This window comes from Sinocyclocheilus grahami, unplaced genomic scaffold (assembly GCF_001515645.1).
Source record: "Sinocyclocheilus grahami isolate Dianchi unplaced genomic scaffold, SAMN03320097.WGS_v1.1 scaffold393.1, whole genome shotgun sequence".
In the NCBI taxonomy this organism is placed as follows: domain Eukaryota; kingdom Metazoa; phylum Chordata; class Actinopteri; order Cypriniformes; family Cyprinidae; genus Sinocyclocheilus; species Sinocyclocheilus grahami.
In genome coordinates this window covers 833,055-856,799 of record NW_015505572.1, presented here as the reverse complement: position 1 = coordinate 856,799, position 23,745 = coordinate 833,055, and the positions used below count along the sequence as shown (strand labels likewise).

General features: G+C 37.6%; 2 protein-coding genes across 4 annotated transcripts in view; both read left to right on the top strand.

Annotated features, from left to right (window-relative positions):
• Positions 1 to 351: 351 nt before the first annotated feature.
• On the top strand, positions 352 to 4,553 carry LOC107550264 (prostaglandin E2 receptor EP1 subtype-like). Of its 2 annotated transcripts, none has more exons than XM_016231512.1 (3): positions 352 to 607; positions 1,602 to 2,488; positions 4,000 to 4,553. In XM_016231512.1, the coding sequence occupies exons 2-3, from the start codon at positions 1,646 to 1,648 to the stop codon at positions 4,270 to 4,272; spliced, it is 1,116 nt and encodes a 371-aa protein (XP_016086998.1). In that variant the 5' UTR covers positions 352 to 607; positions 1,602 to 1,645; the 3' UTR covers positions 4,273 to 4,553. The 2 variants fall into 2 exon arrangements, with proteins under 2 accessions (XP_016086998.1, XP_016086997.1); XM_016231511.1 differs by having other exon boundaries at positions 352 to 646.
• A 2,321-nt stretch (positions 4,554 to 6,874) lies between these two features.
• Positions 6,875 to 23,745, top strand: part of ilf3b (interleukin enhancer binding factor 3b) — a 21,379-nt gene continuing 4,508 nt past the window's right edge. The window contains exons 1-16 of one of the 2 annotated variants that reach the window (XM_016231510.1): positions 6,875 to 6,961; positions 12,127 to 12,202; positions 12,754 to 12,983; positions 13,102 to 13,282; positions 13,356 to 13,503; positions 15,998 to 16,089; positions 18,783 to 18,878; positions 19,123 to 19,234; positions 19,457 to 19,554; positions 19,655 to 19,766; positions 19,877 to 19,990; positions 20,080 to 20,285; positions 20,369 to 20,521; positions 21,327 to 21,464; positions 21,603 to 21,746; positions 21,832 to 21,958. In XM_016231510.1, coding sequence (XP_016086996.1) covers positions 12,200 to 12,202; positions 12,754 to 12,983; positions 13,102 to 13,282; positions 13,356 to 13,503; positions 15,998 to 16,089; positions 18,783 to 18,878; positions 19,123 to 19,234; positions 19,457 to 19,554; positions 19,655 to 19,766; positions 19,877 to 19,990; positions 20,080 to 20,285; positions 20,369 to 20,521; positions 21,327 to 21,464; positions 21,603 to 21,746; positions 21,832 to 21,958 — 1,954 coding nt within the window. In that variant the 5' untranslated portion in view covers positions 6,875 to 6,961; positions 12,127 to 12,199. Of the gene's footprint in view, positions 6,962 to 12,126; positions 12,203 to 12,753; positions 12,984 to 13,101; positions 13,283 to 13,355; positions 13,504 to 15,997; positions 16,090 to 18,782; positions 18,879 to 19,122; positions 19,235 to 19,456; positions 19,555 to 19,654; positions 19,773 to 19,876; positions 19,991 to 20,079; positions 20,286 to 20,368; positions 20,522 to 21,326; positions 21,465 to 21,602; positions 21,747 to 21,831; positions 21,959 to 23,745 lie in introns of both variants that reach the window. The other variant, XM_016231509.1, reaches the window with a different exon arrangement.

The window sequence follows — 23,745 nt, the reverse complement described above, 5'->3', positions numbered from 1 at the left end:
CCCTGTCCATTCACTTGCCAAGCTTAATGTGTCTCAAAACCTTGTGTGCTAGATTGCGTACTTTCCGGGCATCATAGGTGTGTGCAGATTACTCCAAAATATCATGTCTATATGTTATTATCCAGGATGTCAATAACTGCTACAACGCGTCAATGATGATTAAAAGTGATGCGCTGCCTACCTAAAAAAGAATAACTGAGAATCATCTATGCGTAAGCACATAGGCTACTGTACAAGCTCGTGATGTTTAAAACACTAGGCGCATGCAGACGCGCTCACTTTGCTGTGAGACGCAGTGACGCGTCATTATTTACAGCGCACTGAGAGCTATAAATACAGCAGCGCGCGCGGGTCACTCCACAGTCCTACTTTATACACCTTTACATGATGTTTTCTTAGACAATGAAGACCACAATACCACTAACACTTCTGAACATCAATATTTAGACTGCAAAGACACTTTTAGTCGAACTGGAATACGTTTTTTATTATCGGGAAAAGTAAGAAGACTCCGGACTAAACGGATGATGGGAGTCTGATATCGCCTTTCGATTCTCAAGGACTTTTTTTGGGGGGGGGGGGGGGGATATAAAATGAAGATTTTCAGGTGAGGTGAGCAGCACGGATAATACAAAACGCGTAAATGGTAAATATTTGGAATATTTACCTATTGAAATGGACTTTTGATAGACTAGAAAAAGATTTGCGATGTAGGCTACTCCAAAATATATGAATAAGTGACAGAGCAAATGACATATTAAAGTAAAAGAAACCGTGTAGTTATTCAAATTGCTGTGATGCATACATTTTTAACACATCGGCTACACACACAAAAACAGATAACTCCGTTTTTAACCATTTTCAAAAATCATGTTTTTTCATTCCAATAATCTCAATCAAAATGCAGTTGGGTTATTTTGATTAGGTTAAAACAAATAACTAAATAACTAACACAATAAAACTATGATAACATAGCCTAAAAAAAAAATGCTTTTTGAAAACTTAAAAAAATGGAGTTATCTGTTTTTGCAAATAAACTCTTCAAATAGAATCTACTTTATCTGGCTCATTAATGTAATCAGGTTGGTAACTAGTTGATTTAGACATTTTTAGGTTTTCTGGAAAAGCATTTAAACATTGTTTATACTTTTGTGTATTTCTTTTTATCTGTTTTTTTTTTTATATATATATCTTGTTATCTTCAAACAGTTGTTTAGTTCTTCTTATTACAGTGGTGAATGGTCAGAAGTGTTGAAATTTGTTTGCTTTCTCATGTACCCTGGAGAGGAAATTGTGCAAAAACAATGTTTCTATTCACTAAAGTTTTCTGAAAGGTGTGTCAGTGTATCATTTCAGACCTCTGGACATAATTTCCCTCATTGAATGTTTGTACATAAACAAGGGAAAAAACAGGAAGGGCTGTAATCGCTTGCTTGTTAACTGATTAAATTGTCCCAAATTGACTAACTTTCCAGCCAAAATAAGCAGAGCATTCCTATTTTTACATATCTGATATACAGCTAAAGAAGCATTCGAGTTCTTAATCTCGGCTTTAAATGCCCAGTTCTCATAAACACACTTCTATGCTCTTTTCTCTAAAGATATGTATCTCTAAGCTCAGTGGTGCTCATCCCATAGCCTGGAGATGTTAGCTGTCCAACACTACAACAGTTCAGCCCTGGATGTGAATGAAGGGTTCAGCAATCAGACCCAGCAGGTGCCTGGAGTGGCACCGGTGTGCTGCAGGGAAAACCTGAACATCACAACCGACCCCACGGCAGCGGGCCTGTCCATGACCCTGGGCATCGTGTCCAACATCGTAGCACTGATCATCCTGGTTAAAGCGTACGCTCGTCTGCGGAAGCGCTCCAAAGCAACATTCCTGCTGTTCGCCAGCTCTCTGGTGGCTACGGACCTTGCCGGTCATGTTATTCCAGGTGCCCTGGTTCTGCATCTCTACATGTCTGGCACCGCTGGAGGACTTTGTTACCAACCCGATGCCACCTGCCATTTCCTGGGCGGCAGCATGGTGTTCTTCGGCCTGTGCCCGCTGTTTCTGGGGTGCGTTATGGCGGCGGAGCGGTGCATGGGTGTGACGCAGCCTCTCCTGCACGCCCGCGTAATTTGCATGGCCCACACCAAGATGGTGCTGGTGATGATATGGATGTTGGCTTTATCTGTAGCGCTGCTGCCCTTCTTTCGCCTGGGAACATACACCTACCAGTTCCCGTGGACCTGGTGCTTCATAAACGTGTTAGACAATACCAGCATCACAGACGTGATATTTGTGCTGCTGTTTTCTGGACTGGGACTGGCCGCGCTGGCCGTGGCACTGGTCTGCAACACCATCAGCGGGGTGACACTGGTGAACGCCCGTCTGCGCAGGAAGAAGTGCCACCGCAGATCGGCTAAATCACATGACATTGAGATGGTGGCACAGCTGGTGGGCATTATGGTCACTTCTTGCATCTGCTGGAGCCCTCTGCTGGTGAGTATGACCATTACAACTTAACCATTCTATCTATCTATCTATCTATCTATCTATCTATCTATCTATCTATCTATCTATCTATCTATCTATCTATCTATCTATCTATCTATCTATCTATCTGTCTATCTGTCTGTCTGTCTGTCTATCATCTATATGTCTATCTGTCTGTCTATCTATCTATCTATCTATCTATCTATCTATCTATCTATCTATCTATCTATCTATCTGTCTGTCTGTCTGTCTATCTATGTCTCTGTCTGTCTGTCTGTCTGTCTGTCTGTCTGTCTGTCTGTCTATCTATCTATCTATCTATCTATCTATCTATCTATCTATCTGTCTGTCTGTCTGTCTGTCTATCTATGTCTCTGTCTGTCTGTCTGTCTGTCTGTCTATCTATGTCTCTGTCTGTCTCTCTGTCTGTCTGTCTGTCTGTCTGTCTGTCTATCTATCTATCTATCTATCTATCTGTGTCTCTGTCTGTCTGTCTGTCTGTCTGTCTGTCTATTAAGGACCGTACAATAAAAAAGTATTACAATAAGCTCCAAGTACCTCACATGCAAACAAATAATAAGATTAAAGATTAACATAAGATTAAAGAAGGATCCAAGCAAATAATTGTAACAGAACAATATAAAATTAGTATACAAATATGGATGTAAATTAGTATGCATAACAAAAAATGCTGAAAATACAGTTTATATTAGATATATTTAAAGTAATATTAGAAGTCAAGTGACAAAGTATACTTTAAAAATACTGTATTCTATGCTCAAAATTTATATAAATAGACATAAGTTCTGATTGTAATAAAAAATGAATAAAAGAAAACTATTTTATTCTTTTAAAGACTTTTTAAGTTTGTCTGTGTAGGAACACCATTGGAAAGACAACTCACAAACGAGATCTCTGTACTGATATGTCAATTGTTTCTCCTATACAGCAATAAGATTAAATAGAAAACAAAGTTTCCTTCTCAGATTTTTCTCCTGAGAAAAAAAAGAGTAATTCCATGTATTTCCTCCACAATAGCCTATATGTCAACTGTCTCAAACTGTGTAGTTTTGCCAAGTCTGCAGTAACAATTCTAGGAATTTTAATATGAACATTTCTTCAAAGAACAAGTTCTGTGAGCCGTATGACTCAACACAAAGTTGGTACTTAAAAAAAGAACTTGTTTAAAAAGCAATCTATAAAAATGGCATATGTGTATTTTGATAGTCTTGACACATTTGAAAACTTTGGTTCCCATAAAGAAAAGCCATGCATTTTATTTCGATATTTTAAATGATCTCTTCAGGGGTCAAAACAGAGCTGAATGCATTGTGAGGATGAATCACAACTGAGGATTTATTATGTCTCACGAGCTATGAATGAGCAACTTCTGATCAATTAAATTTTCCTGTTTGATCTTGTTTCTGACTAGTCCTTAGTATTCTTTTGCTGTTATACCATGACTTTATATTGCCTCATCCACTGACTACAACTAACATTCTCTGTTTTCCTGACAGATCTTCGGTCTGATGTCAGTCATCCGCTCGTATAGCTGGGGGATGATGGGGGATGATCTGAAAAACTACAGGACTTTAATGGTAATGGGAGTGCGTATGGCCTCCTGGAACCAGATTCTGGACCCCTGGGTCTATATCCTTCTACGCCGGGCCGTCCTCAGAAAGATCTACCGCATAACCACCGGCCGCAGTAACCGAATAGGAAGCACATTCCGGCGGTGGGAGATCAGCTCCTTCCAGAACTCGGTGAAAAGCACAATTAATCGGAACTGATGGAGGGATTCCAGAGTATGAGTTCTACCACATGGAAGAGACTTGGAAAAGGTGAAAAAATAGGCTGTTATTAACCAAAATCGTTGCAGTGCAGCATTACTGAAGACAGATCTAAGTTCCTATTGCTTAAAGGGTGGATGAAGAAGCAGCACATTGGAAGTTGTAATGCAAGCGATGCTCTAGAACCGCAGAAACTTCAATAAGCATTATGATTGAGCACAGCGGGGTTCTGGAAGTAAAAATCCCATTCATTTTCTCCATAAAGAAATGGACTTTAACAATAATGTATAAATGTTTCAAGACAGACTTTCCATTTTGTTACATTTAAATTGCCAAATTTTGGGTTTTTCATTTGCAAATTCCTTACCATGCAACAACAATATGTATAAAAAATGTGTATGCATTTGAATGAACTTTATACATAGCAATGAAATATATTGCATTTTACCCTATCATTATTGATTTATAGCCCATCATTTCATACATTACCATTGTTTATTATTTATTTACATAATTCACAATGCTTCATGGTATGACTAACTCATTCTGTCATAAAATAATTAAGTACACAGTCTTGTACTTTTGTTTCATATCCATTTCAGATACTGTTTTGCCTTGGTTTGTATTGTTGAAGGAAATCCTAAAACTCTATTGAAGAGTTTTCTAGAATGCCTATGGAGAAAATGAACGGGAGGATAGTTCTGGAACCAAGGCTGCTGAAAAAGTTGGCAGTCACAGTTGCACTTCGTAGAGTGAGTCTGATAAGTGACAATGTGAAATGGACTGCAAACATGCATGTCACCTCAATTATTAGTATTATATAAAAAAAGAACCCTTTTTCCCATGCAAACTAAGGAAAAGGAAATATAAAAAGGGCAGGAGGAGTCACAGGAGCAAAGAAAATTTGGGCCTTGGATAGGGCTGCACAATTAATCGAATTTCTAATCGCGATTACAATTATGGATGCCATAATTACGTAATCGTTCAAAGTCCACTTGTTATTCTGCGTGCGTAATATGCATTTCTTCTTTCTTTCTACATGTTATCTTAAGGGTTTCCCCCATTATTTTAATTTTAGTTTTAGTATAACATTATAATACCTTTCATATTTTTACTTTTTTATAATTGAAAGAAGAAACCAATCCGATGTATAGTTGACATTTGAGGCTTAATGCTATAGAAAAGCACTAAAGGTTTTTCAGTTAGAGTGTTTTCAGCTTGTTTATTTTCATATAAAATATGGCATGCAGTTGCACCAAACAACGGTATAAACATCATTCAGTGTAAATTGTGATAATCGCAATTAATCATCGCAATTACAATTTCAAGGGAATAATCGACAATTATGATTTTTGTCATAATCGTGCAGCCCTAGCCTTGGATTTAATAAGCTAGTTTGCAATTGTTCAGGATTAACATGCACCATCTCTTTTGGTGATTCATTATAAAATTCATCAAAATGTCTTTGAACATGAAGCTTTGTTTGGCTTCAGAGCTATTGCACAGGATTCTATATAGTCCACATACAGTATTACATACAGTAAAAGTCAAATAATGAAGAAATAGTGTAAATATCACTGCAACCTAAAGGCAGAACCTTTACATGTGCATGATGACCGTCTCAGTGTTCTTGTATCAGTACATTTGTGTCTTGCCCTACTATGTGTGATCTTGAAAAGCTATGGAATGTAGAAGCTATTGAATATTATTTTGACCAATAAAGGTTCACTTCAGGAAGAATCTCAGTTTTCCGTCTCTTTCTACGTCAGGATGTTGCATTTACATGACTGCTATTAGGCCTGGCTTTCTTTTCAAAACTGGCACTCTCAGAAAAAGGTACAAAGCTGTCATGTGTCGTTCCGCTAAAGTACAAAATGTACCTTATAGGCCTACCTCAAAAGTACATAAGTACAGTTCCTAAAGTGTAAATATCAATACCTAATACCTAGTAGTTTTTGAAAAGGTACTGGCTTAAAGACAACTATAAAAAACTCTAGTTTGCTACTATCAACCAGATCTCAAAAGATATATCTTTAGCATTGTTTTTACCTTTTTAGTGACAAATAGCACCAATTTAAAAATGAAACCATCTTAGAAGAAAAGCCACATTGTTACACACTGTTCTTTCTGTAATTTGCCCATTTCCATTCGACCGAGCCCGTGTCCTGGCTATGACCCATTTTTACAGGAAAAAAAACATATTTAAATAGTCATTCATTTGTCTTATTTAAATACAGTGTGTCAATTTAACATTGCACTTTGCATTGTTTTGATGCATACACAAATTGACAAATTTTCTCAGCTGACGCCTTCCTTGCCAGGCGAAAGAAAGAAAGAAAGAAAGAAAGAAAGAAAGAAAGAAAGAAAGAAAGAAAGAAAGAAAGAAAGAAAGAAAGAAAGAAAGAAAGAAAGAAAGAAAGAAAGAAAGAAAGAAAGAAAGAAAGAAAGAAAGAAAGAAAGAAAGAAAGAAAGAAAGAAAGAAAGAAAGAAAGAAAGAAAGAAAATGTTCCATTTTGCAGGCGCCAGTCTGAATTACAAAGCCACGCCCACTCCATTCACTCCATTCTGTCGCTGACGCGCCATCGAATGATCCTATTGGTCCACTGATATCACGTGTCACTGTTCCTCGGCGCACGCTGATTCTTTACAGCGGCAAATCAGTGAAAAGGCCCATCTTGTCGCTGCGCTGGTGAGTAATGCAAAAAACGTAAAATTATTAAACATTAGGTGGTCTAAAATGTTTTGAGGTGCAACTATATCGAGTGAATACATTTAAGTTGACTCTAAATGTGTCGTTTCAACACTTAAACGCACCAGAAATGCATTTATTTCGATAGCAAACGGCTATGGCTAGCGATTAGCACGCTAGCTCCTTATGCGTTTCACAAAAGCAGCGAGAATTGGGCATTACTTTATTTTATTTTCTCTTGCATTTAAATTAAATTAATTAAAAAGTCGTCTTTTCTGTCTTATTTACTAATCTAGTTAAATAAACACTCTGGCACAGTTTTTTTTTATTTTAGTTGTTTTGGGGGAGAGTCACGACCATTTTATCTCATTCGGTGTCTTTGGCCGTGTCTCTAAATCAAATGCGTATCTTGGTCAGAAAGCATTTTTTCCCCGGCGCAATTAGCCAGATTTACGTGTACAAACTTAATTCGATCACGGTGAATGCGATCTTAAGGGCCAAATGTTGTGTGAATGAAGGTAGATGTTTGCGCAGACTGTCCCCATTGTTTGGCTGCATTAAAATGGCCGCACAGCTGCGAAGTGCAAGTTACTGCGTTTCCCTTGTTTCCTTCAGCATTGTGTTGCTTGAGGTGCAATATCACGTTGACTTGCGTGTATGTTGATTATGTAAGAGATACGTTGTTATTATTTTAATTTGACTGATCTCTGGTTGAATTTAGAGATACGGGGGCGGTTTCGGCGCCAACAAGTGCGTGTCCTGCTTGTTACATGGGCACAGATTATATAACGCAGTGATATATGTGTGTTTCACAAAGGGAAGAGATCATTTAAGTTGAGTAATTACACATTGTCGTTACACATTACAAGTGTATTTGCTTCAATGCTCAGGTACTTATGCTCAATGATAATATTTGAGGAGGACAGTCCCACCAGAGCCAAAACCAAGATTTAATATTATTATATGCATTATGTATTTGTTTTTCTTAAATTGAATCCTAGGGGTGCTCCGATCAGGATTTTTGAGGCCGATTGCCGATGACTGAAAGCAGTATCTGCCGATACCGATCTTTTTAAAGCCTTCTTTTTTATCATTTATAACTATTTATAGTGATACTCCAATTAGGATTTGTAGACATTTATTCAGGGCCTGAATTTCATTTTTGAAAATGGGGGAATTCCCCTCTTAGGTGTCTCTTGTGAGAGGGGAAGCAGCTTTCACACAGGAGTCCGCTGCTGATCCATAGCTATTTACCACAAACACAACATTTATCCGTTATTTTGATTTCAAATCCAAACATTGTAAGTGAAAGTTTTTTCAGCATTGCGATTCTTTTCTTTTACGCAGTACAGTAATACAATCTTTCACAGACATGTTTAAACACAAATATAAGTAATACATCATTCAATGCTTTTTACTTTTGCATTTACTTCTAGATTTATAGATTAAGTTGCTCAAGCAAGTGGCAAAACATTTAAACTGCTTACGTTATCACAAAAATATAATTTACAGGAAACAGGGTAGACTTTAATAATATGCATTTATGGTGTAATTACTAAATTTGTGTCAATCCATGTTTATATTTAATGCAAATAATGCGCTGTTACTTTAATTCAGTGCGTGCAGCGCAGCAAAAATAGACTCGGTGCAGAAACGATCTCTGCACTGCTGCAGACTGAACGCACTGACGGACAGCAACCGTGTGCAGTGAACACTTTATTAATCCGTTAACATGAGCACGGAAAAAATACGCACCACATACGCACGGCAAACAGAGTAATGTGAACCTGGTGTATCGATTCAGATGTCTCGATTCGATTTCGATGCGCAAGCTTTCGATTCGATTCTCGATTTTTTTTATTACATTCAGTGAATATAGTTTTAATACAAATGCTATTGATATTTCTAAAAAATGAACAGTAAACATCAGTTTACAAATGGTGAATTAATAAAAAGAAATTAAGAACCACATGCCTGTATTTTAAACCTATACTTTTTTTTGTATGTGTCCTTTTAAAAAAAAAAATTATAATAGGGCCCTATAAAATGTTCTTAATTTTTCTGGTAATCAGATGAAGGCATAAAATATTAATTTAATTTATCCTAATCAAATGAAAATTAAACCCTTTTATTTTTTGGCAAACAAAGTGCTGCAACAACAGAGGTTTACTGTTAAAATTAAAAAGAAAACGGATGTGATTATTCCTTTAAAAATAAAGATTTATTAATATTTATTAGCAGTAGTAGCATTGAGTCTTAAGACTGCTAAATAGTAATATATTCTGACAGTTTCTTAACGTTAAACTAAACTTTTATTTTGACGGGTTGCCCTGAAGAACTTGCAGCTGCTGTGTATGTGATATGACAGTAGTTTTCTCAAATGAAACGGTAAAATGCTAATGAAGTGAATTTCAGAGTAGCTGGAGTAGGGCAGGACAATAATTCAATATCAATATGTATCGCGATATAATTTTTTTCAATGGTGATATGATTTTTTCACAACAGAAGTTCAGCTTACACTACCAGTCAAAAGTTTTTGAACAGTAAGATTGTTTTTTTTATTATTATTTTTTAAGAATTGTCTTCTGCTCACCAAGGCTGCATTTATTTGATCCAAAGTACAGCAAAAACAGTAAAATGTAGAAATATTTTTACTATTTAAAATTGCTTTCTATTTGAATAGATTTTAAAATGTAATTTATTCCTGTGATCATACATAGGTACTTTTTCAGCATCATTCCTCCAGTCTTCAGTGTCACATGATCCTTCAGAAATCATTCTAATATGCTGATTTGCTAATTATCAATATTTAAAACAGTTAAGTAAAAAAAAATTTCAGGATTCTTTGATCAATAGAAGGATCCAAAGATCAGCATTTATTTGAAATAAAAAGCTTTTGTAACATACACTATTCCATTCAGTATAATTTTTATCATTTTTTTGGGAAAGAAATTAATACTTTTATTTAGCAAGGATGCTTAAAATTGATCAAAAGTGATGATAAAGGCATTTATAATGTTACAAAAGATTTCTATTTCAGATAAATAGTGTTAATATCGATATCGGAATTATATCGTATTGATAAAATATATTAAGAAATATATTGTGATATCAATTTTGGCCATATCGTCCAGCCCTAAGCTGGAGATGACATTCATGTTCATATCATCATATAGTGAGACGGCAGAAGCAGAAAACACCGCGAGCGTCATCCGCACTTTAGTATGTGTGTAGTAAACAAAACAGTGCGCCCCGCCATTCATTCATTCATTCATTGCGGAAATCGTGGCGCCTTATGCGTGATATCAAATGCTTCCGCAGATTAAAGTATTACTATAGCATTTCACCTGAGCATTGCGAATCACGCGTATGGCCATGATAAGCGCTGAATGAATGACAGGATTTCTGTTGTAACATCGCGCAAGGTAAATAAGGGTGACATCTAGTGGAGAAGATTAATGATAAGATTCACGTTAATCAGATCTTGTTTTAAATGTGTGCTGAATTAAATCCCAGAAAAGATTGATTCGTGGCTTTTGAGAATCGATGTCAAATCGACGTCATTTAAAAAAAACGATTAATCGAAAAATCGAGCCCTAGTGTTATGTGTGTGCGCTGCGAGTGTGCATGAGCCCACGGTCTCCAGGAGAGCACGTGAGCGCTGAATTAAACACTGGCAATAATTAAAAAGAAATGCAATTTATAAACTTTAGTGACGATGTGACACTGCCTCGATTGTGCAAGTGACAATTCCTGTGTCACTAGTGTTATGTGTGTGTGCTGCGAGTGTGCATGAGCCCACGGTCTCCAGGAGAGCACGTGAGTGCTGAATTAAACACTGGCAATAATGAAAAAGAAATGCAATTTATAAACTTTAGTGACGATGTGACACTGCCTCGATTGTGCAAGTGACAATTCCTGTGTCAACTGTGCAGCGTGCAGCTCATTTATAGACAGACGTGATGTGGTGATTTGAAGACATTTGCGTATTTTGAAAGAGTGCGTGCGCGGTCATTCACTCTCGCTGTTTGGGAAATTACGTCTCACACAAGGTTTTCAAATTACTTAAGTTATCTAATGAAGAAATATGAAGGTGAGTACCTCACCTTCAGCATTATAATGATTTCACCTTCGCCGGACTGAGACGGTGCCGCTGCATGTCGTTCCAAACCTCTCACGGCAGCGTCATCAGCTTGAGATCGGCCTTTTAGAGACCGCCGATCAATCATCCCAACGTGATCAATCTCAATCAGCCCCTATTTAATACAGATATTTTCATACTGCGGTCTGGAGTCCCCCAGGGGATGCTGGGGGTAAAAAAAAAAAGTGTTCATCTTAATATAAAAGATTATTAAAATAAATAATAAAAATGATTTATGTACAAATGGTATAGTGTACTAATGCATAGAAGAACGTTATATAATGTAACGATCTAAACTAAATATTTTGCACGTTAATTTTTAACACCGCCGATCAATCATCCCAACGTGATCAATCTCAATCAGCCCCTATTTAATACAGATATTTTCATACTGCGGTCTGGAGTCCCCCAGGGGATGCTGGGGGTAAAAAAAAAAAAGTGTTCATCTTAATATAAAAGATTATTAAAATAAATAATAAAAATGATTTATGTACAAATGGTATAGTGTACTAATGCATAGAAGAACGTTATATAATGTAACGATCTAAACTAAATATTTTGCACGTTAATTTTTAACAGTAAAATCCGCTCTTTATATACAGAAATACATTGCTAGTTTTTAACACAAAGGATCTGTGGCATATAAAATTTTTTAAACCTGGTATAATACACATTTCCATGGAGATCTAAATATGTGATGCTCTTGTGATCTGTGAATTCCCGGGGTGCAGAAAGATTATGGATTAGGCCTTGATTTGTATGGAATCTGAAGCAGAATCAGAATTGCTCTAACTGGGATTTTACTTCAAATCCTTTTTTTAGCCTTAATGTTAAACACCGTGACACTGGTGTTATTGTATCATGGAACTAGTATTAACACTGAATTAATAAATAAAGTCGTAACTATACATTGTACTACATTTTGATTGACACCATCTTTAAAACGACTTTGAAAGATTTGTTTTTGCTGCATTATAGGTTTCGACTGATTATTATACAGGAAACTGATTGCTTTTTGTTACAGACCAACTGGTGAAGCATTCATCTGCCACATATAGACCAACGCTGCCAAACTGAAGAACCACTTTGTAGCCATTATGGTAAAGTATACATACTTTAATGCTTTTGCAGTCAGATTTAATCTTCTAGAAATAATGGTAATACCAAAGTGCACTAAATCTACTGACTAGTGCTAATATGCACCATATAGTACTAATTAATTATACTAATATGCCAGTAATTGCACAGAGCAGCCACCCTGTTTTAAAAAATTATTTCCAGCTTTTTTGCAAACGTATAGGAAAATTAGATGTTTTTGTTTACCTTAAGCTTGTTTATTAATATAAAGAGAAAAGGCTGAATTTTGCTAATACACAAGTGTTCAAAAAAGTGATCAGTATGACATTAGGTGTTTTTGAAAAGTCTATTATGCTCACCAAAGCTCCATTTGGAATGGAAACATTGTGACATTATGAATGTATTTAGCACTTTTGATCAGTTTAATGCATTGTTTAATAGAGGTATTAATTACTTAAAACAAAAACCTGAACTAGAACAAAAAACTTACTGAACCCAGGCTTTTGGACAGTAGTGTATGTGCACAACCTTTTGTCATGTATATTAATGTTTTTCTCTCTTTGGTCCCGTGAAGCCGCCTCCTATGCGTCATCGCTCCATGCGCATCTTTGTGAACGACGATCGCCATGTGATGGCCAAACACTCTGCCATCTATCCCACCCAGGAGGAGCTGGAGGGGGTGCAGAACATGGTGGCCCACACCGAACGTGCCCTCAAGGCTGTCTCTGATTGGTTGGACGAGCAGGAGAAAGGAAATGCCAAAGTGAATGCCTTGGAGTCTGATGAAGATGGCGAGAAAGAGACGTGAGAATTTTTAATTGTCTTCTCTGATCACTATGCAATTTTAATATTGACTGCATGATTAGTTATTGAAGTGGGTTGGTATCTCTCATGTAACTGCCCCTCATATTTTGTTCTCCAGTGAACCGAAGTCAATGGAGCAGCCCTCACGTTCTTTGCGTGGAGTCATGCGTGTGGGGCTGGTAGCTAAAGGCATCCTGCTGAAAGGAGATCTTGATCTGGAGCTTGTGCTGTTGTGCAAAGACAAACCCACCATCACCCTGTTAAAGAAAGTTTCCGAGAACCTCGCTGTGCAGCTTAAGGTATGTCTGCATCTCTGATTTTAAGCATTGTTTACAAAGGCAGAATAAAAAAACATGCATATCTTTCCAACAGCTCATCACAGATGAAAGCTATGACGTTAAACCGTGCGTCCGTGATGCCACCATTGTCATCAAGAACTCCAAGGAGCCACCGCTGACCCTCACCCTTAACCTGACGTCACCTCTCGTGAGGGAGGAGGCTGAGAAGCAGGCCGCCGGAGGTAGGTTTGAAATCAAGTGCCTTATGCTTCCTCTAACCACCCCACAACCCCAGAGACAGCAAATGCAGATGGGATGGACTCAGGCAGGGATATTGTTTATTGGGCCTTCAATGGAGCTTGGGGATATTGTGTACAGACTAGTCATTTAACACAAATTGTTATGTTTACTGCCACCTGAAGTCTCACAGTTCCTTGCAGCGTGATGTTAGAGTGTTGATGGCCCAATATACAGTAACATAAGTGATGGGTAAAGCTTTAAATAAGACCCAGTTCCCTTTGAAGTATTTAAAAGGAGAGTTTACTGAAGGCTTACTGAGAATTAAGAAACAAAATCACAAACCTTGTTGTTTGCATGTGTTCGTATAATGGAGAAGAAAGGGAACGGTTTGCATTGCAGCAAAAATGAGAAGCAGAAGTATTGTCGAGTTCTGGTTTGTTCGCCAGGACTTGTTGACAGAGCCTTACTCAAAGAGGCTGGACAGAGGGCAGGAGGGTTATAGATAATGCTAGACATTAGGATACAGCGTAAATAATAGATTCGACCCAGAGTGATCATAATATGGTCACAGTAACTCAATGGATCTGTAGTTAACTTTAGAAAATTGTGGGCGCCCTTTTTTAGTTTAGTAAAGAGCTTTTTCAGGGCTAGAGTGTTGTATAGGAAAAACACCAAAATAAAAACTTGTTTCGGTAAGAAAACAATTGACCTTTGGCTAAACCCCATTTTTACAATCTTGGCAGCTTTTGCCATTCTCCATTTTATCAGACAAACTTCTGGTCTTTGGTCTATGGAAGTTTTTTAACCAAAATATGGTAAACTGTTGCTGCTAAATCTTTACCAATTGTATGCCATGTTCTATGACATTGCCATCTTACAGTTGTTTTTAAATAAAGCTGCTCCCTTTGCAGTTTTTAGTCATTTTACAATAAACTTATTATGATTATGATACTTTGCATTGTCACAATTTATTCCAATTAATATAAAAAAAATATTTAATAAGCACATCTTATTAAAAAAATAACACTTAAAATATCTGGATGTTTCCTGCAAAACTTGTATAAGCGATGCAAAGGTAACCAAAGGGTGGCGGGGCTTAACGAAGGGTCAATGGAGAGCAAACTTGATGCCGAACTCAAAGCCTAGCCCTATCTGTGACCCCTCGGTTAGTGATGCCTGCCTTAGATCATCGTGAGCCATCAGTTTTGCTGCAGTGTGGACTCGTTTTGATCATACCTCTTGTGTATCTGAATACTGCTGCCTGTGGTTCAAAATCTGATTCTCTCTGTCAAGCCTTCTAGTTTGTCGATTTTAGGGACGCTGGACCTTTGACCAACTGGACGCTCTCTGTCTCGGAAGGGGCAAGGCAGTGCACCCAGAAAAAAAAAAAACAAGGGGGCGAGGGGGAGGGGTTCCCCCATGTCACATGAATGCACAAATGCACTCCGATCTCACAGATACTCGAGCCATAGAAGAACCTCTCTTTGACATTCACTCACTGTACACTTCATGCCACAAAATACAGCCACAAGGGCTCTGTTCCAAATCATAGTGAGCTGCCTACCTAGACGCCATCTTGAGGCATCACCGGTGAAGACCGTGGCAGAAAATTGTTGACGAAATCATCACGTGTCTTCCATAGTTAGTCCAGATGCGTTGCACATAAATAACGTTTATGCATTTTGGCAGATGCTTTTATCCAAAGCGTTATTAAAACACTTTCACAGAAATTTGTAACAGTCAACCCTTAATCCATTTTAGAGTTTATGTGAAGCAAACTATAAATAGGCTTTTAAATGACTATTTTATAATATTTAAACTTGTGACTTGCCATGAAAATTGCCAAGGAATTTGGCATGGCATTGAAACGCCAACCAACCGAAGTGTTATGATGGTTTTGTGCCGTAATTTGATCTAAAATGGTGTACTTTCTTATGGTAAGTCTTTTTATCAGTTCGTTCAAAAGTATCATAAGTGGTTCTGTCTATTTAAAAAAAAAAAAAATAGACTGTTTTACTCAATATTTCTGTGTGCATTAGTTTATGTGCACATATTGGAATGTACCATGAACGTTTAGGCACATGTTTTTAGTTTAAATGTAAAATTTCAATGTAATTTAAATGATCTACTTAATTTTTTCTAATAATGTGTTAAAGCAATTTTAATTAAGCTTTTATAAAAAGGCTCATTCACTGTCAAGTCCAATATATGTGTGTTAATAATATAAAGTAGAAAACGACTAGATTTATGGTTTTTATTGTCGAGTGTAGCCTCACTTGGGTTTGGAACAGAGCCGGATGCTCCAGCCACTTGTAGATTTCTGTCCTGCTGTTGTGTACTAGCACAGGAAGGGTTGCTCTTGTTTGGGGGGGTTCCCCCTCCTCTCCCCTCTACTGCCTTTGGTAGGGGTTATCTGCCTCCTCCCCCCCCTGGCCGTGAGACAGAAAAACCCCTTGGTCAAACCGTACCTTGTCTTCTTATTCCACCTGCCAATAGAAACGCTATCAGTCAACGATCCCCCGGATGTACTGGACAGGCAGAAATGCCTGACTGCCTTGGCGTCCCTCCGCCACGCCAAGTGGTTCCAGGTTTGCATCTTGTCTTTATTTGTCTTCTAGTAGTTGAGTTTGTTATTATTTTGTTTTTGTGTTAACCTTATTTCATGCTGTATTTTTTTCAGTTGTTTGTTTGAATGTGTTTTTCTGTGTAGATTTTATTTGTGGGAGTGTATTTGCCTCCGGTAGAATGTCATATTCTTGCTGGATGGTTATGAATTGCGTTGCCAAGGACATCTTTGTCAATGCTGTCTGACCTATGCCTGGCTAGTTTAACTAAGTGTATTATCGCATCGATAAACTGTTTATTACCTTTTTGAGACGTCATTGCCAGTATCAACTGCCGCTTTTACAGTTATTTTTTTTTTTTTTTTTTTACAATTCAAGCATTTCTGTGAAAAATGGGATGTGCAGTATTTCTGCAGCCCGCCATACTATTTGACGCTTCGCTGGAGAATATTTTTTTCCCCAATATCATTCGAATTGTCCTTCATAGGAATGTTCTGGATTCAGTGCAATTTAATTTGAGTCATCAGCTTTTTTTTGCATAATATTGATTGCCACAATTAATTTTGACTTTTTGTATTGCTATAATGGAATACAGACAGGAGAAAAACTTTAAAATACACAACTTATCAAAAGTATATTTATATATAGTATCTCAACTCTTGTCCTTTTGGTATAAAGCCAGCAAACCCTGTAGCTTTTGTATGAGATGTGGAAAGAAACTAGAAAGAGATTATTTGGCTGGCTAGTAGGAAAAAAAACATGGCATTTAAAACCATTCATGTGAACTTTATTTTAACACTTTTACATTTATTATAGAAAAATTAAATTTAGAAATGAACATTTAGAATAGATTTTAAAAGTTATTAATTAATACCTTTTATTCTGCAAGGTCACAAAGTGATCAGAAGTGACTGTAAATACATTGAGAATTTTACAAAAGATTTGTATTTCAAATAAATGCTGTTCAATATGAACTCTTTATTTTTTTTTAAGAACCCTGAGGAAAAAAAATCTAATTTTCAAAAAAAAAATTATAAGATAAAATATATAGAAATAGACTATATGCATATAAAATAAATTAAAACGTATTTTAAATTGTAATATTACTTAATATTACTGTTTTAACTGCATTTTTAATGAAAAAATGCAACCTTTCTGGGCTATGAGACACTTTTTGTTTTTATTGCATTAACATTATGCCACAGATGCCGCCTCTAAAACTTGTATTGAACCCAGAACATTGTTGTAAGTTTTAGATATTTAATGCAGGTCCCTGCAAAAGTCTGTCGGCTTTCATTTATGCCAAAAAGGAATATTGCACCTTTTTCCACCATATCAGTGTAATCATGGTTTCACTGGTGTCATGCAGTGCTTTAAAAAGCAGCTGCTTTTTAGATTTAATCCATATCTAGTATCTTCTAGTACATTCTCACTTGTATAAACTAAGTTCTGATATTTAAAGGGTTAGTTCACCCAAAAATGAAAATTAGACTGTGTTTTACTTACCCTCGAAGCATCCTAGGTGTATATGACTCTCTTCTTTCAGACGACTCCAGTCGGAGTTATATTAAAAATTATCCTGGCTATTCCAAGCTCTATCATTGCGGTCAGCGGGTGTTGCAGTTGAACAGTCCACAAGTCGTCAAATAAAGCGCGCGCATTCATAATAAAACGTGCCACAGACGGCTCCGGAGGATGAATAACGGCCCCCTGTAGCGAATCCATGTGTTTTTGTAAGAAAAATATCCATATTTCAAATGTAATAAACACTTTTCTCTCACTTCCGCTGACTGTCATACACTGAAGCAGTACCGGCGGATGACGTTTGATGTCGGCGTTGCGTGATTAGTGACGAATGCGGAGAGAGAACAAAACAAAATGCCGATCACGAATTGGAAGTACAAACCGAGGATTTGCAAAGAAAAATGTCGGAGGATTTCGATAAAATTCAAGAGGAGACTGGTTTTCCTTTGCTAAAGTAAGGAAACTTTGCTTCCTTTGCTCCTATTAAACAAACTTGCGAGACTAGAATATCTCAGAGGATATGCATACGTGCTGCGTCATCTGCCGGAACAGCTTCAGTGTATGACAGTCAGCGGAAGTGAGAGAAAAGTGCTTATTACGTTTGAAATATGAATATTTTTCTTTAAAAAACACATGGATTCGCTACAGGGGGCCGTTATTCAGCTCCCGGTGCCGTGAGAGGCACGTTTTATTATGGATGCGCGCGCTTTATTTGACGACTTGTGGACTGTTCAACTGCAACACCCGCTGACTGCAATGATAGAGCTTGGAATAGCCAGGACAATTTTTAATATAACTCCGACTGGATTCGTCTGAAAGAAGAAAGTCATATACACCTAGGATGCTTCGAGGGTAAGTAAAACACAAGCAAATTTTTGGGTGAACTAACCCTTTAATATCTGATCGCAAGGCCAGCCACAAACACAAGTCCTGTTGTGTTCTCATCTCTTGAGCTCGACGTTTTTAATCTGGTCTCTTAATATCTGTCATATATGTAGCTTCTCAACTGAGTAATTGCTTTTTTTTGTAACTTAACCATTTGCCACCCTTTCTACATTGCTAATGCTTATCGACACATTATTCAATATCGGCAAATCTCACCCCTTTTCTTTGTTTATTGCTTTGGTGTTGTGCCACATTATGATTCCATGAGATAAACCGTTGGCTTGTATCCCTCCTGCTTTTGTCTCTAGGCCAGGGCTAATGGACTACGCTCCTGTGTGATTGTCATCCGTATCCTGAGGGACCTCTGTGCGCGTGTTCCTACCTGGGCCCCTCTGCGAGGATGGGTAAGTACAAAACAACCCGAAAATAGGGGTGGCTGATATTTAAATTGCAACAAAAGCTGGTCTAAAATTGTGTTGTTTACATTGTTACATTGTTCCAGAATTTTAAGAATTAATGTGATATAATTTTTTCTACAAGCATTGGTCTTTTTTTTTTTTACTCCCTGTTAATTATTTTTAGATAAAAATAATATAGGCAAACGTTTAGGTGTTGGCATCTATATGATGTAGCTGTTGTTTCTTGAAGCCCTTAGAGCTGCTGTGCGAGAAGGCGATTGGCACTGGGAATCGGCCAATGGGAGCAGGAGAAGCTCTCCGTAGAGTTCTCGAGTGTCTCGCATCTGGAATCCTAATGGCTGGTAAGTCAGCTCCACACTTCATATCTAAAACAGATTACAAAATGACTGCCTGTCAGTATATCAAAATACAGTATGAAAGACCATTTTTGAGTGCACTGTTCACATTATAGCATATCATAGTGTTCTATTGACCAATCAGCATTATGTAGGCCCGAGAAGTCCAGAATACTACAAAGATGCTTTTAAAATTGCTTAATTTGAATGTGAATCTATCTGCTTTAGATGGTTCAGGCATTTGTGACCCTTGCGAAAAGGAGCCAATGGATGCCATCAGTCACATGGATCGCCAGCAGCGGGAGGACATCACCCAGAGTGCTCAGGTTTGTCCACAATGTACCGTTTTTATTACAGTTTTGCATTTGATCGCTTGGAGATCTCATTTGAGCGTTATGGGTGACGTTTTCATTTTTTGGTTGACAGCACGCCTTAAGGCTTTCAGCTTTTGGACAGCTGCACAAAGTACTCGGCATGGACCCGCTTCCTTCAAAAGTGCCCCGAAAACCAAGGAGTGAGACACCTATTGACTACACAGGTAAAAGTGAGTGAAAGTGGACATTTTTCATTACTTCATGGATGTTTTGTGTATCAAATCTATCTTATTTGGAAGCAAGAAACTTGACTTGTCATCTTTTTTCTCCATAGTTCAAATCCCACCCAGCACAACCTACATGCTGCCAATGAAACGCCCCATAGAGGACGAGGAGGCTACTGATGAGAAGAATCCAAACAAGAAGAAGAAGAAATTGCAAAAGAAATGTAAATGCTGTTCAGATGTTCTTAATCTGCTTATAGTGGAGTTATGCAGAGCTTTGCACATAAAACATACCTTGTTTTCTGGCCTTCAGCTCCAGAGGAGAAGGCAGAGCCGCCACAGGCCATGAATGCCCTGATGCGTCTGAACCAGCTGAAGCCGGGTCTGCAGTACAAACTCATTTCTCAGACTGGGCCCGTTCATGTGCCGGTGTTTACTATGGCCGTAGAGGTGGACGGAAAGAACTTTGAAGCTTCTGGTCCCTCCAAACGCACTGCCAAACTACACGTAGCTGTCAAAGTAAGAGATCAGAAGATCAATTATTTGGCTTACTGGATCAGTCTAAAACGGTAGAAACTGAATTTTTTTAATTCCTTCTCCAGGTCTTGCAGGATATGGGTCTGCCAACCGGATTGGAGCAAAAGCTAGCTGAAATGGTGAAACAGGAGGAGCCGATGACCACACAGGAGACTTTGCCCACTGTGACCCAAATGGAGCCAGAACCAGCACCAACCACAGACAGCCCCACTGACGAGGTACCAAAGATTTTTACCAACATGTATCCAAATATTTGCTCATGAAGACCAAAATGTAATATCACAGATTGCAATACATTTGAATTAATAAGCAACTTGTGGGCATTTTTTGGATGCAAATAAAAAATTATAAAATTAAATTCTAAAGAAGATTCATTAATTACAATATATAAGGATTTTATTTTAAATATTAAATAGTTCATTTTTATTTATTTTTTCTTTATTAAAGTAAATTACATCAAGGAAATTCATGTTTGAAATGTTTGTGGTCAGTAAGATTTTTAATTTTTTATTAATGCTTTTAAATTTTTTAAAAGTGACCGTAAGATTTGAATTGTTACAGAACATTTCTATTTTAATTAAATGCTGTATTTTATTCATCAAAGAACTTTGAAAAACAATTTCCACAAAAATATGAAGCAACACAGCTGTTTTCAACAATAATAGTAATAGGAAATGTTTCTTATATCAGCAAATCGGCAAAAAAAGACTGGTTGTCTTATTAAGTATGATGCTTAAAATTATTAATCACAGAACTGTTACATTTTAAAATACATTACAGTAGAAGACTGTTATTTTAAATGTTTCACAACTGTGTTTTTGACCAAAATATCTTACCGACCCTACATTTTTAAACAGTCTACAGCATCACTGTAACATACTTTTAACAGTAAGGTTCTACATGCAGAAAAGTGCAAATTCAATTAATTGTGGTTTAATTTTGACTAGTTAGTCACACGAAACCTCTAGTAATGCAAGTTATTCAGTCTTATAAGAGCTTGCTGTTCCTCCTTCGCTTTCTCAGAGCGCTCGGCAGCAGGGGCCCATCCTAACCAAACATGGAAAAAACCCAGTCATGGAGCTGAACGAAAAACGCAGGGGACTGAAGTACGAGCTCACCTCTGAGACCGGCGGAAGCCACGACAAACGCTTCGTCATGGAGGTGAGGGCACAGACTCAGAGACACATTCTAGTTTTTCATATGACGTGTTTGTAAGGTGGAATTCTCATTAAATTCATCTTATATATTCTAGACAGATCAAATAAAAAAGCGGCATCTTTTCTCTATTTTTCGCTGCAGGTGGAGATCGACGGACAGAAGTTTCAGGGAACCGGCTCCAATAAAAAGGTGGCGAAGGCTTACGCAGCACTTGCAGCCCTGGAGAAGCTCTTCCCAGAAGGCTCCAACTCGGAGGCAAACAAGAAGAATAAAATGCCTCCAATGGTACGCCTGGCTCTTCCTGTTTTCAGTGTCATTATGATCTTCACGTATATATTCTGTGCATAATTGACTGATTTGCTCATTTCAGCACCCTGCTGGATTTGGAATGGTGAGTGGGCCGCCTGCTGACATGGCGGTCAATCCCAGGGGCAGAGGAAGAGGACGTGGTAGGGGCCGAGGCCGGGGATTTAACAATGGCGGAGGATTCTATCAAGGTACGATTATAGTGCTGTCTGAAAGCATAAGTTTGCATTAGGCTTTTAGACAAACATTAACACTCCGAGACCCAAATCAAACAATTAAGTACTTAACTTTCACTAAATATGGATAAAAACTACGGCTAACAGTAGCTGACACTCTGAAGTTTCTGACATCAGTTCTGGTGGGAAACATTGTTTGCGATTTACTGTTAATCCTCAGTTCTTTACACTTGGAACAAATGCAAAATAAGTGTTTGATATTTGATGTTTACAAAAACTGATTTGTGTGTAGTGAAAGGCATGAAATTCCCTGAAATTATGAGTGTACATAGTTGAGATCATAAATGCAAACTGGTTATTAGGGCTCAAGCTTTCTCTCACATTTATTATTCTCACACAATTAAGCCTATTCAAGGAATGGTACCATATATAAACTTTTTCCCATCTGTTTTTGAGTACTGTTTTGGCGTTCTCATTAGGGCTGTCAATTTTTTTTTAAATTTCAAATATTTGTCAAATTTCAAATAAAAATCCACATTCATGTTAATCCTCAGCTCTTTACACTTGGAACAAATGCAAAATAAGTGTTTGATATTTGATGTTTACAAAAACTGATTTGTGTAGTGAAAGTGCATGAAATTCCCTGAAATTATGAGTGTACATAGTTGAGATCATAAATGCAAACTGGTTATTAGGGCTCAAGCTTTCTCTCACATTTATTATTCTCACACAATTAAGCCTATTCAAGGAATGGTACCATATATAAACTTTTTCCCATCTGTTTTTGAGTACTGTTTTGGCGTTCTCATTAGGGCTGTCAATTTTTTTTTAAATTTCAAATATTTGTCAAATTTCAAATAAAAATCCACATTCAAATGAAAAATGTTGCATTTGAATTTTAGGTGTGCGTTAAGGAGCCTTATCGTGGTGCACAAGATGCGATGACGATGTAAGTGTCGTTGCATTATACAGGGTTCGTACGGTCATGAAAAACCTGGAAAAGTCATGGAATTTTAAAACACTAATTTCCAGGCTTGGAAACGTTTTGGAAAAATAAATAAACCCAGAAAGTTTTGGAAAAGTCATTGAAATCTATTTCACAAAACTCTGTATAATAGAATAGTTTAATCAGGTCCTGAATTTCGATGCGGGATTGCGCATAGGCTGTATCGCATAGTTTTACTCATTCCCGCAGCTTTTGACTTTAAAATGATGGATATTCACACATTTATTCAATAGGCTATAGCATGTAGGTTTGATGAGTAAATAATCAAACCTACAGACTGAGTCCAGCCCACACAGACTGATCAAATCAGTCATTTGAAAACAGCGTGAGTGATTCAGCTGTACGCATCTTCTCTCTTTGACTTTCTCTTCAAACGGCTTCACATCGACGCATCTTGTCAGCGTTACAAGAGCCGCTGCACGCTGCGGTACAAGACTTTCACTCGCTTTTCGGGACAGTTGACAGAATAGTCACTTGCCTAATCGGGTCATTGTTGCATCGTCAGAAAATTTTATTATTTATTTGAACGTCCTTTTAAGCCATTCGGTACTCGCGCGCTCCAGAGGCGGTGCGCAGTCACATCCAAAGTGCGCTCGTGCGTATATGATTATTGAGTTTGCTACCAAATAAGCTCAGCAGAACCCTGCACGGGCCTCAAACATATGCCCTAGTCCGGCCCTTATCCGACAGATTATCAGAATTACTGGCCGAGTCCGACTGGAGCCCGTGTCTATTTTCTCTTTCTCTCTTCCCCAATTACACAGCTGCTGTTGTAGCCATTAAAATAGTTCAGTTT